Source organism: Cucurbita pepo, chromosome 8 (genome assembly GCF_057944985.1).
Source record: "Cucurbita pepo subsp. pepo isolate OVF chromosome 8, ASM5794498v1, whole genome shotgun sequence".
Classification (NCBI taxonomy): Eukaryota; Viridiplantae; Streptophyta; class Magnoliopsida; order Cucurbitales; family Cucurbitaceae; genus Cucurbita; species Cucurbita pepo.
This window is the reverse complement of record NC_141805.1, coordinates 1,997,763-2,018,469: the sequence shown is the minus strand read 5'-3', so window position 1 is coordinate 2,018,469 and position 20,707 is coordinate 1,997,763. Positions and strand designations below refer to the sequence as shown.

At 35.0% G+C, this 20,707-nt stretch overlaps 5 protein-coding genes across 8 annotated transcripts; 1 reads left to right on the top strand and 4 right to left on the bottom strand.

Annotated features, from left to right (window-relative positions):
* Window positions 1–1,222: 1,222 nt before the first annotated feature.
* On the bottom strand, window positions 1,223–3,537 carry LOC111785016 (Splicing factor 3B subunit 5/RDS3 complex subunit 10). 2 transcript variants are annotated; one of them, XM_087126258.1, is made up of 4 exons: window positions 3,401–3,537; window positions 2,598–2,683; window positions 2,386–2,509; window positions 1,223–1,622 (listed from the first exon to the last, which is right to left on the bottom strand). In XM_087126258.1, exons 1-4 carry the CDS (start codon window positions 3,404–3,406, stop codon window positions 1,575–1,577), a joined length of 264 nt encoding a protein of 87 aa, XP_086982384.1. In that variant the 5' UTR covers window positions 3,407–3,537; the 3' UTR covers window positions 1,223–1,574. The 2 variants fall into 2 exon arrangements, with proteins under 2 accessions (XP_086982384.1, XP_023521267.1); XM_023665499.2 differs by lacking the exon at window positions 3,401–3,537 and having other exon boundaries at window positions 2,598–2,689.
* A 433-nt stretch (window positions 3,538–3,970) lies between these two features.
* On the bottom strand, window positions 3,971–7,691 carry LOC111785025 (putative E3 ubiquitin-protein ligase XBAT35). 3 transcript variants are annotated; one of them, XM_023665507.2, is made up of 10 exons: window positions 7,536–7,691; window positions 7,051–7,293; window positions 6,853–6,967; window positions 6,681–6,761; window positions 6,493–6,581; window positions 6,296–6,387; window positions 6,013–6,094; window positions 5,347–5,449; window positions 4,905–4,990; window positions 3,971–4,734 (listed from the first exon to the last, which is right to left on the bottom strand). In XM_023665507.2, the coding sequence occupies exons 2-10, from the start codon at window positions 7,150–7,152 to the stop codon at window positions 4,132–4,134; spliced, it is 1,353 nt and encodes a 450-aa protein (XP_023521275.2). In that variant the 5' UTR covers window positions 7,153–7,293; window positions 7,536–7,691; the 3' UTR covers window positions 3,971–4,131. The 3 variants fall into 3 exon arrangements, with proteins under 3 accessions (XP_023521275.2, XP_086982383.1, XP_023521276.2); XM_087126257.1 differs by having other exon boundaries at window positions 7,514–7,629; XM_023665508.2 differs by having other exon boundaries at window positions 7,442–7,598.
* A 1,689-nt stretch (window positions 7,692–9,380) lies between these two features.
* LOC111800061 (cotton fiber protein) lies at window positions 9,381–10,212 on the top strand. Its single transcript, XM_023683641.2, has one exon. It carries the CDS (start codon window positions 9,463–9,465, stop codon window positions 10,021–10,023), a length of 561 nt encoding a protein of 186 aa, XP_023539409.2. The 5' UTR covers window positions 9,381–9,462; the 3' UTR covers window positions 10,024–10,212.
* A 1,029-nt stretch (window positions 10,213–11,241) lies between these two features.
* Window positions 11,242–15,719, bottom strand: LOC111799751 (pre-mRNA-splicing factor SLU7). Its single transcript, XM_087125844.1, has 11 exons — window positions 15,542–15,719; window positions 15,141–15,210; window positions 14,724–14,887; window positions 14,523–14,635; window positions 13,636–14,049; window positions 13,397–13,532; window positions 12,987–13,286; window positions 12,244–12,460; window positions 11,867–11,970; window positions 11,698–11,766; window positions 11,242–11,584 (listed from the first exon to the last, which is right to left on the bottom strand). The coding sequence occupies exons 2-11, from the start codon at window positions 15,154–15,156 to the stop codon at window positions 11,507–11,509; spliced, it is 1,611 nt and encodes a 536-aa protein (XP_086981970.1). The 5' UTR covers window positions 15,157–15,210; window positions 15,542–15,719; the 3' UTR covers window positions 11,242–11,506.
* A 1,550-nt stretch (window positions 15,720–17,269) lies between these two features.
* LOC111800060 (transcription factor MYB30-like) lies at window positions 17,270–18,902 on the bottom strand. Its single transcript, XM_023683640.2, has 3 exons — window positions 18,770–18,902; window positions 17,985–18,114; window positions 17,270–17,906 (listed from the first exon to the last, which is right to left on the bottom strand). The coding sequence occupies exons 1-3, from the start codon at window positions 18,900–18,902 to the stop codon at window positions 17,402–17,404; spliced, it is 768 nt and encodes a 255-aa protein (XP_023539408.1). The 3' UTR covers window positions 17,270–17,401.
* Between the last annotated feature and the right edge of the window lie 1,805 nt (window positions 18,903–20,707).

The following is a 20,707-nucleotide window of genomic DNA, read 5'->3' as shown; positions in this document are numbered from 1 at the left end:
CAGGGTAGAAAAACAGCATCCAAAAGTTAAACTATGTGTATCTTACAAGATTATGAAAGATTCCATAAGATTTCCTATCGAGTTTAAGAGTGTATTTTGTATAAGAATCATGATAGACATGAAATTTGAATAAGAAGAGTGATATAAGTGCTGGTTCACAAAGATAAAATTATGAGTTGTGAGTCTGAGTGGCATACATCATTGAGTATAGATTTATAGCTGGAGGCTAAAAGGTTGTCTAGAATAAATAGCAAGTATAAACTAAGCAAAAGTAAGGTACGTACTACTATGTTCGACTTGGAAGGAACATGCCCTGTCAGAGTTGAGTTGATGCAGTTCTATGTTAACATGACAGCATGTGATATAACGCCCCACGTAGCCATGCCGACAAAATCTGCTCAAATTTGTGGTTCACACTCTTTTAAGTTTACTAGTGGATTAACAGTCCAAAACATTCTAGCAACTTGCATAGTCGGTGCAGAAAGCAGAAACTCCTCCTCTTTTTAATGTCATTATCGAAAATAAGGTTCGATAGCTCAATCTTATAGGTCAATGATCAAATACTTGTGTAAAGTGCCAAAATTAGGATGAACTAGATGCTCTCCCACATTAAACGAATCGAAAACAAGTCAACTATTTGGAGCCTACAAGGTTCTATTAACCATTAACATGGAGTTATTGCAAATTCCTGACATGATAAATATGAAGAGTCTCAAAGAAATCGAATAGCGTACCTTTGTCAGACTGAAAGCATGTGTGCTTGCATTTTCCACAACATGAACCGAAGCTTTTGTTAGTGAAGAGACAAATAAAACGTTGAAACCCATAGGACATTTAATGATGTATCGAAATGGCAAGGACCAATACTGGACCCACATGTCCCCTCATTGGTTCTTCCTTCGGTTGGACCTGCTTTCCACTTTGTATAATCACACCAGAGAACTGATTGGCAAGAGTCTGTATCTTAAAAGAGGCACCCTCCAGCCAACCCAAAATCTTTCCCAAAGTTAAGTTGGAGGCAGTTCCATGAAGGTCCTCCTTTCATTCTACACCATGCTGAACAAGAAACATTATCAAGTCAAGCACGTAATAAACATCCACCTGTATTAATTAGCATGCGACGTATCACATATTTTTGGTGCGGTCCTGTAACAAGTACTCTCAGTAGGTACACAATAACTCCTGAAACTGAGTAACCGACTGATAATAGTTACAAACTGAATGGACCAAATCCAGCATCAATAGCTGTCAAATTAAATTCATGGTCTTGTCAAGGAAACAATCAATTCATTGATTAAGCCCAATTATACATCTAAAGATGGGAACGTTCCACAAACTATGATTGAGATAGAACTGTTTCTTGAAATAAAAGGGAGAACAACAAGGTACAGTGCAGTCTTGTAGATTAGTTGGAAACTGATTCTTAATCAAGCAAGAGCATTACAAGAGAAAATAGTGCACATTTCCCATTCATTGCTTCTGAACAGACACAGAGTTAGCTCGCGAAAGGATAAGTTCGTTAACCCCATGAAGATCCAGAGTACTAAAATCTCTTGTCACAACCTAATACGATTTCAATCATCTTCTCTTTCTGGAGGAAGGCCGCAAGGTAATAGCATTTTCTGCAAAGAAACAAAAACAAAAAACAAAAAAGTCATGTTAATAGTTACCATTCTGTATCTAATTAAGTTGTAAATGAAATCAAGGGTCTGCTATGATGAAATTTTCCATCCCTCATTAAGACAGAAAGTCAGTAACATGATTGGCACAACCCTACACTTCAAAGTTGGTATGAAAAATTCGTTATTGGCAACTCATAGCGTGTAAAATCAAATTTTCCATTCCTCATTAAGAAAGAAAGTTAGTTACATGGTTGGCACAACCCCGCATATCAAATTTGGTATGTCCAATTTATTATTGATAACTAAAAGCATGCAGAATGAAATACTTGCACTATTGTTTAAGTGAAGACAAACAAACCAGATTGAATACTAAAAATTGAAAAGTTGAAAGCAACAAGTCACCCAGTAATCATATTACAATGACTTGAAACTCAGAAAGCACATAATAAGGGTGGTGGACAAATGAAGGTAATATAGAACAAGTATAATGAATGTATCCAGAAACCTCAGAAATGGTTGGCACTAAAGAAGAAAAGAAAATCAAAACTGCCTACTGATAATAAAATTTATTGGAGGGCTTGTGGAAGGAGTGAACATTTTAGGAAAGGTTTAACAAAATGGATTGGAGCCCCTCTTTTTCTCTCTTTTTTTCTTAGTTCTTTTCCAATTCTCACTTTTTTCTTTTGGGTAGGGGGTTAATGCTATGAAGAGAATGCGTGACAGGGAAAAGACAAATAAACACAAGTAAAGGCAATGTACCAACCTGCATAAAGTTGTAGCGTTCTCTTCCAATGGATTCATTTTCTGCTATAGCGAAGTAAGCTAGAATGGGATAATGTCCAACATATGATGCATAGCTATCACGCTGAATGTTCACAGCCCATTCACTGTACGCAAAGAGATATGAAATGAGGATTACAAACTACTATGCGAAGTAATATAAGATCAAAGCTCCAAAGGAATAGGAAAACTAACAATCTATTTAAGTCAGCATGCCCAGTTCCCACATATTTAGCCTGAAGGTGCTCAAGCTGGGAATTGATGTTGAATCTATCACTGGCCTGCATTGAAGATCAGAAACCAACATTAGCTCCATCTGAGGAAACCTCAAGCAAAGACAGTAAGCCATGATCAGAACTTAGATTTCAAATACGGATTACTGATTCAGAGGTTTGATTTCCACATATGACACTAATAACATCCGAACAAAATGGGAAAATAAATAAATAAATGCCCCCAATACGGTATCCTTTCCTTGGAATGAAAGGAATCAAAGGGATTTCAGTGGAAAAGAGCATGCTTATCGATATAAATTATCTTCACTATTTCAATTCTATAATTATTCTACCCTTATATCCAATTAGAAATGTTTCTTGTCACTAACTCGGATGTGGGCTGCTTCCTTTTGGTAAATTTCATACATCAATGAAATTGTTTCCCGTTCTTGATAGTTCATTTTAAGCAGAGCTAATTTTCACAAATGCATCAACCCAGATTCATACGACAACTAGAAGTAAATAAACATAAACGCTAAATGAATTGAAAAATAAAGCTAAATGGAGGTAGTAATTCCGCGAGGCAACGGTATCAAATTCCTTATCTCCCACGATATCAGAAACATCACATAAAAAAAAAAACCTCCGATCAACTAATCAGTTCTAGGGTTTTGGAATTACTGCTGTAATGAATGAAAAAAAAAAAAAAAAAAACATACCAAATTCGAGAATACATGAGCGAAGAACACATAAGAATAAGAGAACTATATTAGCAGTGCTCACCTGCATGTTCGATTCGGGGGAGATTCGACAGGAACGACGAAGCAGAGAAAAGGCGCAAGTTAAAGATCTGGCCTCTGGCGCGGTCCAAATGAACGATTTTTTTTTTCCCTAAAAATATATATATTTTTTTTTTTTTTTTTTTCTTCTAAATCACAAAAAATATATTTTATTTATTTATTTACCTTTTTTTAATATTATTTTCTCATTTTCTAAAATTCTAAATTCTCTCCAATTTACTTTTTAATTTATCTTCATCTCTTCGAGTGTCAGGATATTGTTTATCAAGTTAAGTTAATTATCGTATTAAAATCTTGTTTTCTTTTTTTTAATATAATTGTTATTATTGTTGGATTATATTAAAGCGATTGTTCGAGAGAGGTAGTTGACTTACTTAATACTTGTGCTAAGGAGAACGAGTTTAGATTCGAAGCGGGTCCCCCTTTTTTCTTGACCTTTACGAGTTGAGTAAAAAAAAAAAATCATCGTGAGTTCCTTTAGGTTCTCACACTAAGATGACAAAGCGTATGTTCAAGAGCGTATGTTCAAGAAAGTATGCTCAAGTCGGGGGTATTGATAACGATAAGTTGTATTCAAAATGCATTTACATTACCAATATTGTGTCCACACAATCAGATAGAACACAATGAGTATATAATGTAGCAAGAATATATATAAACAGGAACTGTACATTAAATAGTTTACTCACAGTATAATTCGATGTTCTGGATTATTCATACAGCATACAATCGGACGACCTGGTCGATTTTGGCGCGACAAACTGGGCAGCCCCATTTCTTGGATTTGATTTCAGTCAAACAATTCATGCACCCAGCCATATGTCCACAGGGAATGCAGGCTCCTTCAATGGGAGCATCCAAACATATAACACATGATGAAGAACTCGCTTCCTCTTTCCCTTCGCCCGGTCTTAAGTCAATCGGACTTGAATCGATCGATGGATAGTGAATTGCACCATCGTCCAGAATATCATTTGCCACCGGTGGAGCTGAAGGTACTGAATCTGACGGGATGGTGTTAGTCTGAATTTCGGGATGTTCGTTCGAGTTGCTGCTCTGGCCAGCTTCATGCACTTCGGAATCATTCGTGCCTAATTTCGTCGAATGTGTTGTTGTTGGTGCAACTGGACCTGTATGGCTGCTAGAGGCACTTGCTTTAGAACTTGGACTAGGATCAGGAAAGGGTGGTCTCCCCTGGGTAGATGATTGTATGGAAGCGTTAATGGCCATGTCTAGCTCCACATCTTCTGTGTCCGGCGGTGCAGTTGCGGATGCACCCGAGCCCTGGTTACCATTCATAAATGCAGGGTGCATCACCTGAACGATTCCAAAAATTTCCAGATTATTGCAATTGTACTCGCATTTCTACTACAAAGTAAAGCAGGAGAACAACAAATTGACCCTAAATTAATCTCTAGCTATCTTGACCATGTGCCAAGACGAGAAGAGAATGGACATAGTAAAGAAAAGAGACGAAGACGTGTTACCGTAGGAATTCCTTTGCATGCATTGCAAAACCACAGAAGTTGTTCTTTGTCATTTTCGTTCCCGGATGCGAGTTTCAAGCGAGTTTCTGAAAAAAGAATAATAATTATTATTATAACGAGTTCAAAACAAGAAACGAACATTAAGTCAAGAACGGAGTTCCTTGGTTGAGAAGCAAATGAAATTAGTCCTTTCTCGAGCGTAGGCGAGTATTATTGGAGGCGGAGACAGAGAAGGTAGAAGATCAGAGTCATCAGACCAATAAAGAGATCTTAGAATTATACAAATACAATGTTTAGACCCTGTAGCTCACAAATCGAACACACCCCTTTTCTGCGCTCGCTTTGTCAGAATTGTGCTTGGCTATTTAAGCAAAGGAAATTATAGAACTATGAAAGGAGTGCATCTTTCAGTGCCAAAGTGGTCGAGATAGTCATGACTTACTCGCTGCGTTATCCACAATCATAACTGATGGATCAGAATGCTGTGACTTCGTCTCCTCCAAACTGGCTCTCCACAGTGGAACAACGATACGCGGTTGAGCGTCCTACCAGTTACAGAGAAGGATTACACAACAAAATAATAACATAAGATACCTGAAGCAGTATTAGAAAGAAATGGACGGTACCAAAGGGTTGCCAAGAACAAGAGCCAACAGAAAATACAAAGACATATATCAGTAAAGTAATTGTATCACATCCACTTCCACCTGGTAAGAATCTACTGCATAGTAAATGCTATAAAGAACTGGGGACTTTAAATAGGACAAGTACCGCTGCCTACAGATGAAACAAAGGAAAGCTAATATTTTCGAAATAAGTAGCACACTAGCATGATTGATAAGCTATGGTGGTTCCGAGGGGTACAATACGTTTCGATGCAATTTGAAAGCCAGAGAAGTGACAGGACAAAACATAGCCCGCAACATCAAAAGATAACATATACGACTGACGTGATAATACATTTTTTTCGACCCTAGCACTATCATCGCTAGATGTTTAGACGCTCTTGATTGGGATGGACTGAAGGGGAAATTTTTCGTTATTAAAACCTTTTAAGTGTTATTAAACATCGTGATCTGCAGAATAGTAGCAATATCATGTGCTGTACCTGTAAAGTTGGGTATATAGCAAGCTCCAGCTTTAAAGGCCTTGCAAGGTTTCTTGCTCCACATGGTAAAATAACAGCCCAACTGGAATTGGAATTACATCAATCACAAGCATATAATTTGACAAGACAAATATACTCAGAGTTCGAATACAAATAGAAGTTATCGTCAATCGCCAAGTCGTTAAGTCATGTTACTTTCACGACTTACTACACGGTATTTGATTGACATAGAACTACGAATAGAAGAAACTTAAATTCAGAATTATGGTAATAAAGTACATACACTCTCCTTGAGACCAATTGAGGAGCCAGTACTTCCAAAAATCCTGGTCCATGGAACTCCCGCAACCAACCCGAGAACAAACAAATATGACTCTACAAAAAAAAAAAAAAAACCTTCAATAATCATCTTGACACAACAGTTTCAACCCAAAAAAATGATCTAGTTGGAGTTAAAATAGAATTACGAGGTAAACAAACCTCGATCGTACGAACAACATTGCTGTGACCTTTTGCTCTAGCAACATCAAGAGGACTCTGGCAATCATCCTTCATGATCAATGGATTTGCTGAAGATTATGACACAACATATCAATTAGACTTGCTAAAAGAATTTTGAACAAATATTGAAAGAAACAATGTGTTAGTATGGAGAGATTAAGACAAACCTCCATGAGAAAGAAGTAATTTGACATTATTTTCAAGACCTCTTTTAGCTGCATGATGTAAAGGGGTACCAGCATGACGTCCTAAAATGCAATGAAAGGGTTAAGCTAACCAAAGCAGAGCTGAATATGATGCAATGAGAAGAAAGCATAAGCGAATTATAAAGAAAACTACCAGGCCGATAGGCATTAACATTAGCACCAAGTTCTATCAAAGTTCTCGCAACATTGTGAAGCTCAGTACTCATGCAAGCCACAATTAAAGGGGTTTTCGCCTCCTTATCAATCCACTGTAGATATCATGAAAGTAAGAACAGCAGCACCAAATGCAATTAATCATACTCTCAAGAGGATGAGCAAATTTAACAATTACCTCAAGGCCTGCACCCTCTCGGCAAAGGGCTTTAATCCCTTCTGAATTTCCATAGCTTACTTGCTGGTAGAGCAGTTCATCTTTCGATTGTTGTTGCCCCATTCCAGACCAACCCACAAAAGCTAATCGAATAAGTTCAATCAGGTCTGGAAGAAGAAAACCCAGAATTTCGCCTAAAAATCTCCGTGGAAAATTCAATTCAAGCCCCCTTTTGAACAATGGGAGCAACGCAAACTCCCAGGCCTGAAAGAGAATAACGAGGTAACCACGTCAATGGAGAATTTTAGGTTAAATCGATCCAAGAAGTGGGGCCGATGAACAATCAAGAGAAACCAATCGAAATCTTCACCCAAAAATCAATAAAAATGAAAGAAAACCAAAAGACGCTTACGATCGATTCCAATTTCTTAAACGAGAAGGATTCTGAATCAAAGATGAAACGCGAAAATCAAATAATTCAGACCTTGATGTTACCCTTTACCTACCCTGTTCCTGAGGATCAATTTTATCGAGTTTCGCGCGATATGTCGTCCCTGGATTTTCTGACGAAGCTTCTGCGACGGAGACCGATTGTAGGGTGGGGGTCCGAAAATATCGTAGAATTTGAAGTGGAATATCAGTCATGTAAACGACATGTCGTCTTCCACAGTTGATCTTCTCCCTTGACTATTTTGAAACGCCGTTGACTTTAAAATAGTTTTTTTTGTTGGGTCCGTCAATTTGTGAGTTGACTTTTTTTTTTTGTCAAATTAATTCAACCAATCAAAAATAGAGTTACTATCCAACTTTATACAACTTCTAAAATTATTACGTAAAATTAAGAATATTTGATATTTGTAATATTTGTGACGTAAAATGTTATTAAATTTAACAATATAGTTTATTTAAAATATTGAAATAATGGACAACTAAAAAGAAAAAAAATGAAAATAAATAAATTAATAAAAGGGCTATTTAGCTTTGCAAAATGATCTGTAAAGCTACAAAAAAGAGGATAAAATACCCATTTCTTTTGATAAAAAATTAAATTTTGGTATTTTTGTTGCCATTTTAATGATATGTCAAATATGTTACGGCCCCACCCCCACATGCCTCACAAATAATGTATAATTCCTAATATTTTTCTATTTTATCTATAATTAATTTATTTATAAAATACGTTATTTTCAACATTTTTTTTATAGGTCGGATTCCTGCATCTCGATGCTTGTCGGGTGAGAGCTAGCTAGCTTGCATGAAGTAATCCGTCATTAAATTTAATCGGTTTTTTTTTTCTACTTTAAAAAAACAAAAAAAAATACATGAAATTAATTTTATATGATTGAAATTGATTTTATTTATTTATTTATTTTTTATTTTTTATTTTTTGGGAATGTTTAATCAACTTTTTCATGGCCGAAAACTTAGGACCCAAGTTTGCCGTGTTTTAATGGACATCGGTGCTTGCCGAAAGAGATATTTCCATTAAAATTGCCCCTCATCTTTAAGATAATTTCCATTTTGCCATTGATTTTTTTTTTTTAAATAAATAATTATTATTAGATTTTTTTAAGAAGATTTTGATGAAGTAGGCTACTCGTAAGTCTATCGAACATAATATTCGATACTACGTGCAATCTTTCCATCAATAGGGTCGAGATGCTATCATAGAGCGTTTGACGTTTTTCTTTCCATATGCACGTGTTTCCTTATTTTATGACAGTATTGAGACGTGTTTTTAGCATCTAGATGTCGTGACTACGTTCTTTGAATATATCTTATTATCATCGACCTCACGGTTTTAAACACATACCCGGCTAGGAAGAGGTTTTCACACTGTTAATAGGAATGATTTGTTCCCCTCTATAACCAATGTGGGATCTCATAGTCTATTCCCTTTGAAGACCCAACATTCTCACTGACACACCGCCAAGTGACTGACTCTAATATCATTTGTAACAGTTCAAGTCCACCGCTTGCAGATATTGTCCGATTTGACCCTCTGCCTCACGGTTTTAAAAGGTTTCCATACCCTTATAAAGAATGTTTCGACGTGGGATCTCACAATAATTGTGTACATCGTAATGGGGACAAATGATCAACACACAAACGTTATGAGATTTATATGGAGTTTTATAGCTGCACAGCTAACCTATTAACATCACGGATTAGGTAACAATCAATCGAATAATTTGGTTGACTTATGTTGACTCGTTTATCACAAATTAACGATTTTGAACGTATGGTTGAGATAATTTAGATTATAATTTAATTGCATGATTGAATTAATTAGATATAAAAATTTTAAAAAAAATAAAATTGGGGTTTAAAAGAGGGGGAAGCTTGACAACTACGCTGCTTTTTCTTTGGAGGCGCCATTAAAACCATCCATTAATCATTCTCCACAATCCTTCCTTCTGCAATCTCTCTCCAATGTCGCGCACGAAAATGGAGAAGAAGCTTCGTACGGCGAAGAAGGCGTGGAAGAAACTAACCAGCACATTACGATTCAAATTCCACGCGCTCAAAATCTCCAGATCCATCAATATAGTCACGCGCCGCCTCAACTCCGTCGTTCAACGCTCACTCAGCCTTCTATTTCCCTCCAAATTTCGCCGCCGTCTTCTCCGCCGTAAGTCCTCTCCTTCTTCATATTACCGTCGCGATCAGAATCAATATCTCCAACAATACGATGAATACGTTCAAAATCCAAACAATTTCGCGCCAATCCACATCGATGAGCTCTTCGCGGATCCGGCAGCGCCGATTGCAGAGACGAGCAGAGGAAAAGAAGTAATGGAAGAGGAGAAGGAGAAGGAGACGAGTGTTAACAGCATTGAAGATGCTTGGAAAATCGTGGTGGCTTCGTCGCCGCATCTACGGCCGGTGGATGAACGAGCAGAGGAGTTCATAAGGAAATTCCGAGAAGAGATTATTCTTGAGAAGGAGAAATCGCTTCTCGAATTTCAACAGATGTTGGCCCGCAGTGCTTGATTATTGTTGAATTCGTTCATACATGTTCATAATTATGAGTGCATATGGATCTTGATTTCGTTATTGAATTGGTGATTTGTTGGAAAGTACTTTTTCAGAGTGTGGTTTGAATGTATCGTAGAAGATGCTGAGGGGATACTAATTTACTTTACTATGATGTGATTGTGGTTTGATGTTTGCTTTGTGATATTCTCCAAATTTTGATGGAGAAATTCTGATCTATATCGTTACATTTTGTATAAAATTTGATATAACATCATAAATATTTCCAACTTGTGAGCTTTGAAAGGACTCTTCGTTCATTCATTTGTTCATGAATTTGCAATTAGTTGCTTTTACCGAAAGACGCTTAGGTTGATGTCAACACTAACGCAACTTAATTATATAAGATCAAAATTATTTTCATCGTTTGATGTCATATACTGGATACGAGGGCATAGTGCATTATTTTGAGACAGAGAGGCAAAGAATAAGGCTTTACTTACAATGCCAACTTGTAATATACCTAATTGGTTGGAGTACACTTGTGAAATAGAATATAATTGTTTTGACCTTTTGGTCGATATTTTATCATTGGAATATAATATTTCCAAATTCTAATTTAGAATTCAAATAACTATTTTTTTATTATTATTTTTAAAAATTAAGCCTATAAATGTCATTTCCACCTTTTTAACTTACATACCTTTAGAAAAAGCTTGTTCTTTGATGTGTTTTTGACCTTTTTCTAAAGAACTACATTTGAATTTTTCCACTACCGACACACTTCATAATGTGAGACGAACACGACTCTCCATAATGGTATGATATTGTCCACTTTGAGCATAAGCTCTCATAACTTTGTTTTGAGCTTTCCCAAAATGCCTCATGGCAATGGAGAGAGTATTCCATGATCATTCCCTAAATTAGCCGATGTGGGACTTTTATCATTCAATACCTCTCCTCGAACAAAGTACGCCTCCCCTTAATCGAGGCTTGACTCCTTTTTTCTTTTGGAGTCTTTAGTCATTTTTTACTATGCTTTCGTGGAGGCTCGACTCCTTTTCTTTTGGAGTTGTTCGACATTTGAGGATTTACCAATCTATTGGCACGACTGAGTTTAGGGCATAGCTCTAATACCATGTTAAACGTACATGACTCTGCACCATGGTATGATATTGTCCACTTTGAGCATAAGCTCTCATGGATTTGCTTTAGGCTTCCCCAAAAACCCTCATGTCAATGAAAGAGAGTATTTATTGATTATAGACCCAGGATCATTTCCTAAATTAGCCAACATGGACTTTCATCATTCAACACAGGAAATTAGCCAACATGGACTTTCATCATTCAACACATAATACACATGAACCGACCGACCCATTATACATTGGACAACCTCAAATCTTCACAATCACAACTTTATGTTTTGAAAGCTCAGATGAGAGGTTCCCTTGATGATCATTGGAACTAAAACTAAACATTTACAATACAAGTAGGCAAGTTAGTTAAGAAAATCCTTCATGGGATCATCATGACGTACCTTCTTCATCCTATATGCCTCCATGTCCTCCGCAGTTACCTGCACACGAGGGCGCAGCACGTTGTTTTTTACCCGAACGAAGAATAAACCTAAACTTGCTATTTAAATTTTGCATAGGATCCTATCGATCAAAGCAAGAGAAAGTAATATACCTCATCATTCCATCTCACATTGTATTTACGCTTTCTTTCATCCCTCTCCTCCTTCCTTCTTTCATCCTCCTGGCGAAATAGGTAATCCCAAGTAAGAAACAAGTAAAATGCGGTGAGAAAACGGATGATAACACGAGATATTGCAGGAAGAGGGTATTAAGATTCATACCTTCTTGAGAGCTTCATTAAGTTTCTTCTGGTCGAGGATGAGATCATCGGGTACTTCACTTCCCCAAGTAGCTAGCTTTTTCTCTTCAGCTGGGGCTGGTGTATCTGTGGTGATGTTAAAAGATCATTCAGGAGTTCAATTGAACAATTTTGTACCTTAATACAATGAAGAATTGAGGATGCCAAGCATTTGATGGCTAACCGATGATAAATTTACATATTCTAAAATAAAATTATATCCATGCAAGCACTATGTTATGGAAAGAAAGCTTGAATCACATGCATTCGGTTGAAAGCCAAGAATGAGGTTTATCACATTCAGGAAGACATTCCAGGTTCAATTTTTAAAAAACTACAAAACGGATTCCGAGTACTAACCTTCAGAAGTTGCTTTACGAGCAATATTAGACTTCATTAAGTCCGCTGCTGCCTCAGCAGCCTCAATTCCAGCAGCCCCAGTGCAATAACTGTTACGGATGCTCTGCTTACAGCATTTATAGCCCCACTGGTGATCCTTCCACCATGAGCCCCAAACACTTGTGTGGTTATTAATAAAAACATCTTCTTCATATTTACTTTTGGGAAGAGCCATTTCCTTCAAGGAGGAAAAAAAGGAATCAGAACAAAGCAAACATACTCGACAATCAACTCGTGTCATGATGCATTAGCTAGACAATTCTTAGTCCAAGCTTTTAATTTGAGCTTGAGCGGAAAGCACTACAATTACATTTGTTTTAAAAAGGTAGAACTATAATGCCTCGATGGTAGAGTACAGCTAATCATGCATTTTCGAAATTATAGCAGGCATTTTCTTATCCACTTAACTCAGTCCCCCCCAAGCCACATGCATGCATAAACAAACAAAAACAGGACAATTTGACTCTTCTTTCCAAGCTTTCAAATAATCATGTCTGATAAAGTGGCAAAGCGCGATACAGAAAAAAAGAATACAGTTATTGTTATATCAATCTCAGCATAAGTAACGAAGACAAGTGTCATGAAGGATATTAGTGTAAAACAAAACCAGATAATAACTCAAAATCGATTAAAAATGCTTCATGTTAATGATGTAGCACTCTGTCAAGGAAAATAAAAGGGATGAGTTCAGATAAATTTAATACCAGGCCTTTAACAATTCTGCCAGTGCGGTCATATTCAACTTGTCTCTCACTCTGTCCCAGTAAAAGTTCTCGAGGCAGCTTTTCTTCATCAGCAGCATTGCCATACTTCTCCATGATAGCATCCTTCGTATGTGACTTCAACTTCTCTTTGATAACCTTGTAGTTCTTATAAAGAAGTTCAGCTTGGGATGGAGCAGCTTGTAGATGGATATCTTGACCTTTGTCAAATGCTTCCCAAGCATGCACATTGAGTTGCTTGAAATCCAAAGCTTGCCCACTTATTCTATTTTGATTATCGCCCTATTATGACAAAAATACATCAACAATTTAGATCCGTACTAACTTATAACTATTACTTTGTTAAATTTGGGAGTATATAAAAATTCCACGATCCCATTTCTGATACATACCACATAAAATTTTTCATTTGGATCAGCATCAGGAAGAGGATCTTCACGCATGGACCGAGTTTTCGGATCATAATAAGCAGAATTGACATCGAGATTTAAAAGATATTTTGCTGTATCCTCCCGAATACGCAAGTTCCTAATATGCGAAGAAACAAATAATACAGCATTGAGGCGCTCTAGAAAAGAGCTAAGCGGGGAGAGACATAAAAGAATAAACAAATATAAATTATGTGACATACCTTACAGTTCCCGTGCTTCCACCACCTGTCGTACGAACACGCTTCTCAACTTTTGCGAAGTCCATTTGTTTGCTCTCATCAACCTTTGCCTCATCAACCTTCAAATCATCTTCATCCTCATCTTCATCACTAACTTCAGCATCCTCATTCTGCTTATTATTTTTCTCTTCCAATTTTTTAAGCTGTTGTTCTTTCAAAAATTTTCTCCTTGCTTCATCTCTAGCCTCATACCTCTCAATGACACGAGCATAGGTTGCTGGATCATAGCCATTCCAACGATCCCTTTTCCCATCATAATCTAGTTCAAATGTCTCAATCTTCTCATCTGGTGCTATGTGCATATTTGTCCATTTTGCTCCAATCTTTCGGGGTCTTTCCATGCATGACTTAGCATCATGTGTCAATGCTCCACAACTGGATGGCCAATAAAATTTGAAAGATACACAATAAAATTAAAACATACACGTCAAGTAAATCATAAAAAATTAAAAATTAATTTTTTTTTAATAAAAAAACTATATTAAATAATATTGGAAAGTGGTACAAACCATAGGTCAGGAAAATTAGTATAAAAAGGGAATTTCCATATATCACCAAACCTGAACCAAGTTAGGAGAATAGTTCCAAACCTATAATATATTTAGATTTGACATTTTTATACAGTAACAAAAGAAAGAATATAAAATGTGGGGAAATCATAGTTCCACAACTATGATTGGTACTTTTTTTCACAGCAAAATATTGAGAAAGAATTTTAAGTTCCGATTCAATATCCCCTCGTATATTTCTTTTATATGAAAAACTATTAGTTATAAATTTAGGTAAGGACAAGAAATAGGTTGAGGAATATACATAATGGTGAACAATGAGGCATTCATCTGACTTACTTTTCACATGCACCCTTCCTGTACTTGTCTGCCTGATGTATTTTTGCACCTCTATCGTACCAGGATTTTGTATAATTCGGATCTGATTTCCATTTCCTTTGATGTTTTAAACTCTGAAATAGATTCAAAATAAATTCAATCATCATGATTCACGAACAACCAACATAAAATCTAGAAAGATGGGGTGAGAGAGAAACTCACTGGCCTCTCAGCATTAAGATACCAAGGTGCAGAGGACATATATTGGGGAATGTGAGGGTTGATTTCTTTCCCATCTTCATCGACCTCAGCTGGCGCAAGCCCTGCCTTACGTGCTTCCTCTAATTCAAGTTGTTTGCGATGATCCTCCCTAGATTTGAAAGCAACTGCAATACCGATGAGAGAGTTAATCAAAACAGTGTTCTATAAAAAAAAAGTAGGAGTACATCAATCAAAACAATATCTGATAATAAAGTAGTAGCAGTTTCCGTTCTAACTTAATAAGCTAGAATCTCCGTTCGTTCAACAATGCACAACTCACAAAAAAGAATTAAAGGGCGAGACAAAAAAAATAAGACTGCATCCATAATTCCACCAAGACTTCTTTATTAGGTAAAATTATTGCATTCGAAATAATACCTGATGCAGTAGCCATCTTCAGCAGAAACAGAACGGATATTCAAGAGTAACGTGGAAGTTATTGTGAACCCTAACCAAAGAAGACAGAAGATCAGTGATATAGCCGTGGAAACAGATTTAATTAAACAATGCACAGAAACTTAATCTTCCAAGAGAATTAATACCATTAAAAGCTTCTTGAATTTGACTATGGCTAACAATCCGATTTAATAGTGTATATAAACTAACCTTAGAAGCTTATTTGATTATGACAATCAAACCAATTACGAAGGATTAACCTAAACAGTCCAGTATCGACAATCCTCTAAATCAATACGCAACGAAACTGATCGACCTCGATTTGAAACATAATCGTTCAACAAGTTTGCAGACGTCACTGATATTGGAATCGAAAAAAGTACCTGAAATTGAAAGATGGAGAAGAACGAACGGTTGCCGACGGCGACAAAGCAGGAAGAACGAGCGGGAGGAACCGAAAGCGGAACAGAGCCCGACGGGGGAAGTAACCGGGTCGGTAACGACAACGGAGGGAAGCTGGCGGTTGGCGGGAGAGAGAGTGTAAAATAGATGTAAGAAGGAAATACGTTGATATTGATTCCTTTTTCCTTTTTATTTTTTTTATTTATTTATTATTTTAAAAAATGGAGCTGGGCTGGGCTGGGCTGGGCTGGAAGAAAAAGAGATGGGCCTGGGTAAATACACGTCGGTATATGTAGGTACTAGGTAGCTTAGCGGTTCGGTTTGATATTCTCCGTTCTTTAATTAAAAACCGAACCAACTCAAATAAATTGATTTTTTTTTTCTTTAATATTAAATGATAATAATAAATAAGGTTGCATTTTGTCATTTTTATATGTCATTAAAATTAAATTTTAATTTTTTTGTTTGGTAAAATTAAAATCTAATTAAACTATAATAATTTTATTATTTTTTTAACAACTTTTAAAATTATATATTTTATCCTATTTTTCTACCCATAAATTTGAAATTTACTAAACATTTATTTTATTTTATATTATAGTCCAAATTTTTTAAAATATATTTGTATAAAAATTATTTTAAAAGTATAACCTTTTCAAACTATGCTTTATTTGCTTTAAATAAAATTAAATTAATATTTTATGTTATTTTTGGAAATTGATATGATTTTCTTATATTTGAAATTTAGCCCAATTCGAAAAATAAAATAAATTTAAAAAACAGATAACAAAAATATTTATTTATTATTATTATTATTAAAAGTAAGAGAATATTGATGTTATAAATTAAATTAAAAAATAAATGTGTTATAAAATTTATTTCATCACATAACTAAACAAATTTCATAGCAATTTCTTAGTAAATATGAATTTGGAATGAATGACTTTAGTCAACAGTTCAAGTCTCCAAGCTTTAGAAATTTATTTTATTTATATATATTTTTAAAAATTATGCTCGTGGAAATTCGATGGTCCACCGACATCATCATAACTGATTAATCCATTTTCTTACGAGGCTTCAATTTCTCAATTTCATTTATTAATAATTCCATACTTTTCCAATAAAAAAAATTAAAATTCAAACGACATTGGTCAAACGAAATTACAAATACTTCGTTTTATCATGATGTCACTATACATTCGCCTCATATCACTCGGGATTATCCTCTTAATTAGTTGTCATGGAAAACGTGTGAACTTTTGGATTTGGAAATAGGGTGGAAAGTGATATAAACGTGAAAAAAAATATTTCTACACGAGCAAATGAGGTTCGAGTAAAAACATTATCGAAGTCATTTTTAATGAATTGTTTTTGCCTTAGACGCGTTTAAATATTTTAATACAAAACAATGGAAGACGAGATATATAACTTGTTTTAAAAAAATTTCTCACAATTATTTTAAATAACCTATCAAATATTTTTAAATTTAGGTCCAACGGTAATATTTTGTTTTTTTTTTTTTTTTTCAAATAATTAAAAAAAATTAAAATCTATTATTTATGCCTTTCTCATTTTTATTATTATAATAGAAAAAATTGGAAAGTATAAATTTTATTTATTTATTTTTTACATAATCGTATTAGGAATTAGTGACGGAAGCATGACGTCACGGTGACAAATAATAATTTTTAATTAAAAAAACCCTCAAATTATCCTATTACGAGTCATTGACTGTAGACTAATGCGTTGGCAAAAGACATATTTTCGTTTCCTAATATACCCTTAAATCCTTATCTAATTTACAGTTCACGCCATTTTTGGACTGCGGCGGTTCTGTAAAATTAAGATGCAGGGTGATTTAGCGACCCACCAGCTTTAACGAACACGCTGTACCAAAACTCCATACCATCGTTCATGCTAGAGCCATTGTCGTAATAACACCCAAATTCCATAGAATCCATGGCTCTGAACAGCGACTGAACCTGTTCTTCATCATTGAACGCCGACGACTTGAACATTGGCCCATTCGACGCCTCCTCTGCCCATACCCCGCCACCTGTTTGATGAAATGCCTCAAAGATTTCAATGCGTTGTTCCTTCTCGATTTCGTTGCAGCCGCCCCACACGGCGGCTGGAGAATCTGTCACCGATGAATGATCGAGGGAAGAAGATGGAAATTCGTATTGGTTAGAGGAATTCAGCTTCTGGGGTGGCTTGGATTTGGGTTCAACAATGGCGGAATCGTTGCTCTGTTTCTTCATTGCTCGTTTTTTCAAGTGGGTGTGCCAAAAGTTCTTGATTTCGTTATCTGTTCGTCCTGGTAGCTGGGCCGCGATGGCCGACCACCTGAATGTATCAACCATCAATATCGTCTCAAAATTATTCTCTGCCGATAATTTTAATGGCGTTTTTCAGTTGATGTACCTATTCCCAAGCTTTTCATGGAGGTAAAGAATGGTGTTCTGTTCCTCTCGAGTGAAATTTCCTCTCTTAATATCGGGCCTCAGGTAGTTTATCCATCGAAGTCTGCAACTCTTCCCACATCGTAAAAGGCCTAACAAAATCGAAGAAATACACAGAGATCAAAACAAAGAAACTATGACCGCCCAAATTCACAACTAGCAGATATTGTCATTTAAATACCCAAAGATCAAAACAAAGAAATTGTAACCGCCCTTTCCATTTTCGAGCTTCCCCTCAAGCCGAGACCTTGAAAATACACAAAGATCAAAACAAAGAAACTGTGACCGCCCTTTCCATTTCGAGCTTCCCCTCAAGCCCACGTTTAATAGATATTATCTTATTTGGACTTTGCTTTTGGGTTTTATCTCAAGATTTTAAACCGTAACTACCATTCCCATTTCGAACTTCCCCTCAAACCCACGACTAACAGATATTATCTTATTTTGACTTTTCTTTTGGGTTTCCGGTCAGGATTTTTAAAACTTGTTTGGGAGAGGTTTCCACATCTGCTTCGTTCTCCTCTCCAATCGATGTAGGATCTAACAATTCACTCCTTTCGGGATTGAGCGTTCTGGCACATCGTCCTCGACTCTAATACCATTTGTAACCGCTCAAGCTCACTGCTATCGAGTCTGCTACGAAGAGGTTTCCACATTCTTATAAGAAATGTTTCGTTTCTCTCTCCAACCAACGTGTAATCTCACAAAAACCAACCATCTGATCATCGAAACTCTAGAAGAACTTACCGGCAAGCTTTGGAAGGGCGCGCCAGTTGGCATGGCCATGTTTTTGGATGAAAGAGATCAAAATTTGATCTTCTTCAGCTGCCCATGGCCCCTTTTTCAGTCCTGTTTTCTGGCAGCAAGGAGCTCTCACCATTGTTCTTCAATGCCACTATGTTTTCTTGCCTAAATCAGCTCGTGAGTGAGTTATATATATATATATATATATATATATATATATGAATTTGATAATATTTCCAAAAGGAAAAAGTCTGGTGAGTTTGAATATTCCAACTGGGAAAAAAGAAAGCAAAACCTGTTGTAAATATTTTAATTATATTTGATTGGAAATTTCAAGGAACAAGAAACCAAGAAAGAGCAATTATATGAGAAAAAATGAACCCTCCTTTAATAACAATAATATTATTAAATATAAAGGGGAAATTTTTATTATATAAAAAAAAAAAAAAAAAGTAACTTTTTACCAGTAAAACATCATATAAGTTGGTTAAAAAGCATATGGTTAAATTATATACAATATGTGAACAAAGTCAATTTTAACTGAGAGATTATGCATTTTAAACTTTAGTAGGTAAATTTAATAGGATTAAAAAAAAACATTGTGGGATTTTTTTTTTTTTTTTTTACGACCCCGTGACTTTTAAAGTTAGAAAATTGACCTAGATTTAAATAATTAGATTAAAGTTTTTAGGTGTGAACATTATTATTTTTTTTTTAATTTTAGAAATATTTTTGTGAAGACCAACCACCACAGGTAGATATTGTATGTTTTGTCCGGTTACATATCATTGTTAGCTTTCCTTGGGAGCTAGTGTCCTCGCTGGTACACCACCTCTTCTCCAACCAAGGTGGAATCTCACAATCTATCCTCCCTGAATCCCGACGTCATTGCTGGCACACTGCCCATACTTGGCTCTTATGTCATTTATAACAGCTCAAGCTCACCACTAGCAGATAATTGTTCATTTTAGTCTATTACGTATCACCGTCAACTTCACGATTTAAAAGCGATTTTCAAGCTCTTATAAAAAATTTTACTTTAGAATTATTCATTAAAAAAACATTATTTTTGGACTTTCTATAATTTAATATGTTAAATATTTGCTTACAAACAATATTATTATAAAAAATATAACATATCATTTTTTTAGAAGAGCTAGAAAATCTATTGTTTTGACTAAACAAAAAATACAATATATTGCATGAAATAATCAAATGCTAATTGAATCTGCGCGTTAAATATTGGTCAAAACTTTATATTATAAATATATTTTAATTACTTTATATTATAAAGATAAAACTCAAAATTAATAAATTTATTAATTAAAATTTGAAGTAATTTAAAATGAATTAGGCAAATAAATTGACATTAATATAGTTCAAATTAATAAATGCAAGGTCAAAACCGAGTACTTTTACCATTTATATGTTCACACCAGCAAGGTTAATTAATTAATTAATTTTGATATATACATTGTCTTATCTTAATTTTTTATCCTTAAAAACTTCAACTACATTTTTATAAATAATCTAAAATATAAATTATTGCACCCATTACAGATAACGACAAGCTTTAAATTAACTTTTAATTTATATTCCAAAATTTAACAAGTCAAATTATACCAAGTGATCCATAATTAAATATTTATTAGGTATTAAATAAATAATAATAATTTTAATATAAGTAAATTTGGAATAAGAGGAATAACTCCAAGAAAGTTGCCAAACTAACATTATCCTTATATGTTATTGATTAAAATTTTAAATTATTTTATAATTAATTAATAGTTTATATTTGTTAGTTGATTTATATTATTACTTTATATTGATTGTAATTTAATAAAAATATTTGATGATATAGTTTTTCATATATAATGCAATTTCTATTTTTTTTAATTTTTAATTTATAAAATTTATATTTTTCTGTTTTTTTTTTTTTTT

Bases quoted from the DNA above. Each gene is read 5' to 3' on its own strand.
- LOC111800061 (XM_023683641.2), top strand. From the start codon at position 9,463: ATGTCGCGCACGAAAATGGAGAAGAAGCTTCGTACGGCGAAGAAGGCG.
- LOC111800060 (XM_023683640.2), bottom strand. From the start codon at position 18,902: ATGGTGAGAGCTCCTTGCTGCCAGAAAACAGGACTGAAAAAGGGGCCA. The intron at 18,115-18,769 runs GTAAGTTCTTCT...CGATTTTGTTAG, and splicing joins CGCCCTTCCAAAGCTTGCCG to GCCTTTTACGATGTGGGAAG. The intron at 17,907-17,984 runs GTACATCAACTG...TGATACATTCAG, and splicing joins CATGAAAAGCTTGGGAATAG to GTGGTCGGCCATCGCGGCCC.
- LOC111785025 (XM_023665507.2), bottom strand. From the start codon at position 7,152: ATGGGGCAACAACAATCGAAAGATGAACTGCTCTACCAGCAAGTAAGC. The intron at 6,762-6,852 runs GTAGTTTTCTTT...ATTGCATTTTAG, and splicing joins TGTTAATGCCTATCGGCCTG to GACGTCATGCTGGTACCCCT. The intron at 6,582-6,680 runs GTTTGTCTTAAT...CATAATCTTCAG, and splicing joins ATTACTTCTTTCTCATGGAG to CAAATCCATTGATCATGAAG.
- LOC111799751 (XM_087125844.1), bottom strand. The intron at 13,287-13,396 runs GTATGTATCAGA...TTGTCATAATAG, and splicing joins CAAATGAAAAATTTTATGTG to GGCGATAATCAAAATAGAAT. The intron at 12,461-12,986 runs GTATTAAATTTA...TCCTCCTTGAAG, and splicing joins GCAGAATTGTTAAAGGCCTG to GAAATGGCTCTTCCCAAAAG.
- LOC111785016 (XM_087126258.1), bottom strand. The intron at 2,510-2,597 runs GTTAGTTTTCCT...CTTTGCGTACAG, and splicing joins CATGCTGACTTAAATAGATT to TGAATGGGCTGTGAACATTC. The intron at 1,623-2,385 runs GTTGGTACATTG...GTTTCTTTGCAG, and splicing joins AACGCTACAACTTTATGCAG to AAAATGCTATTACCTTGCGG.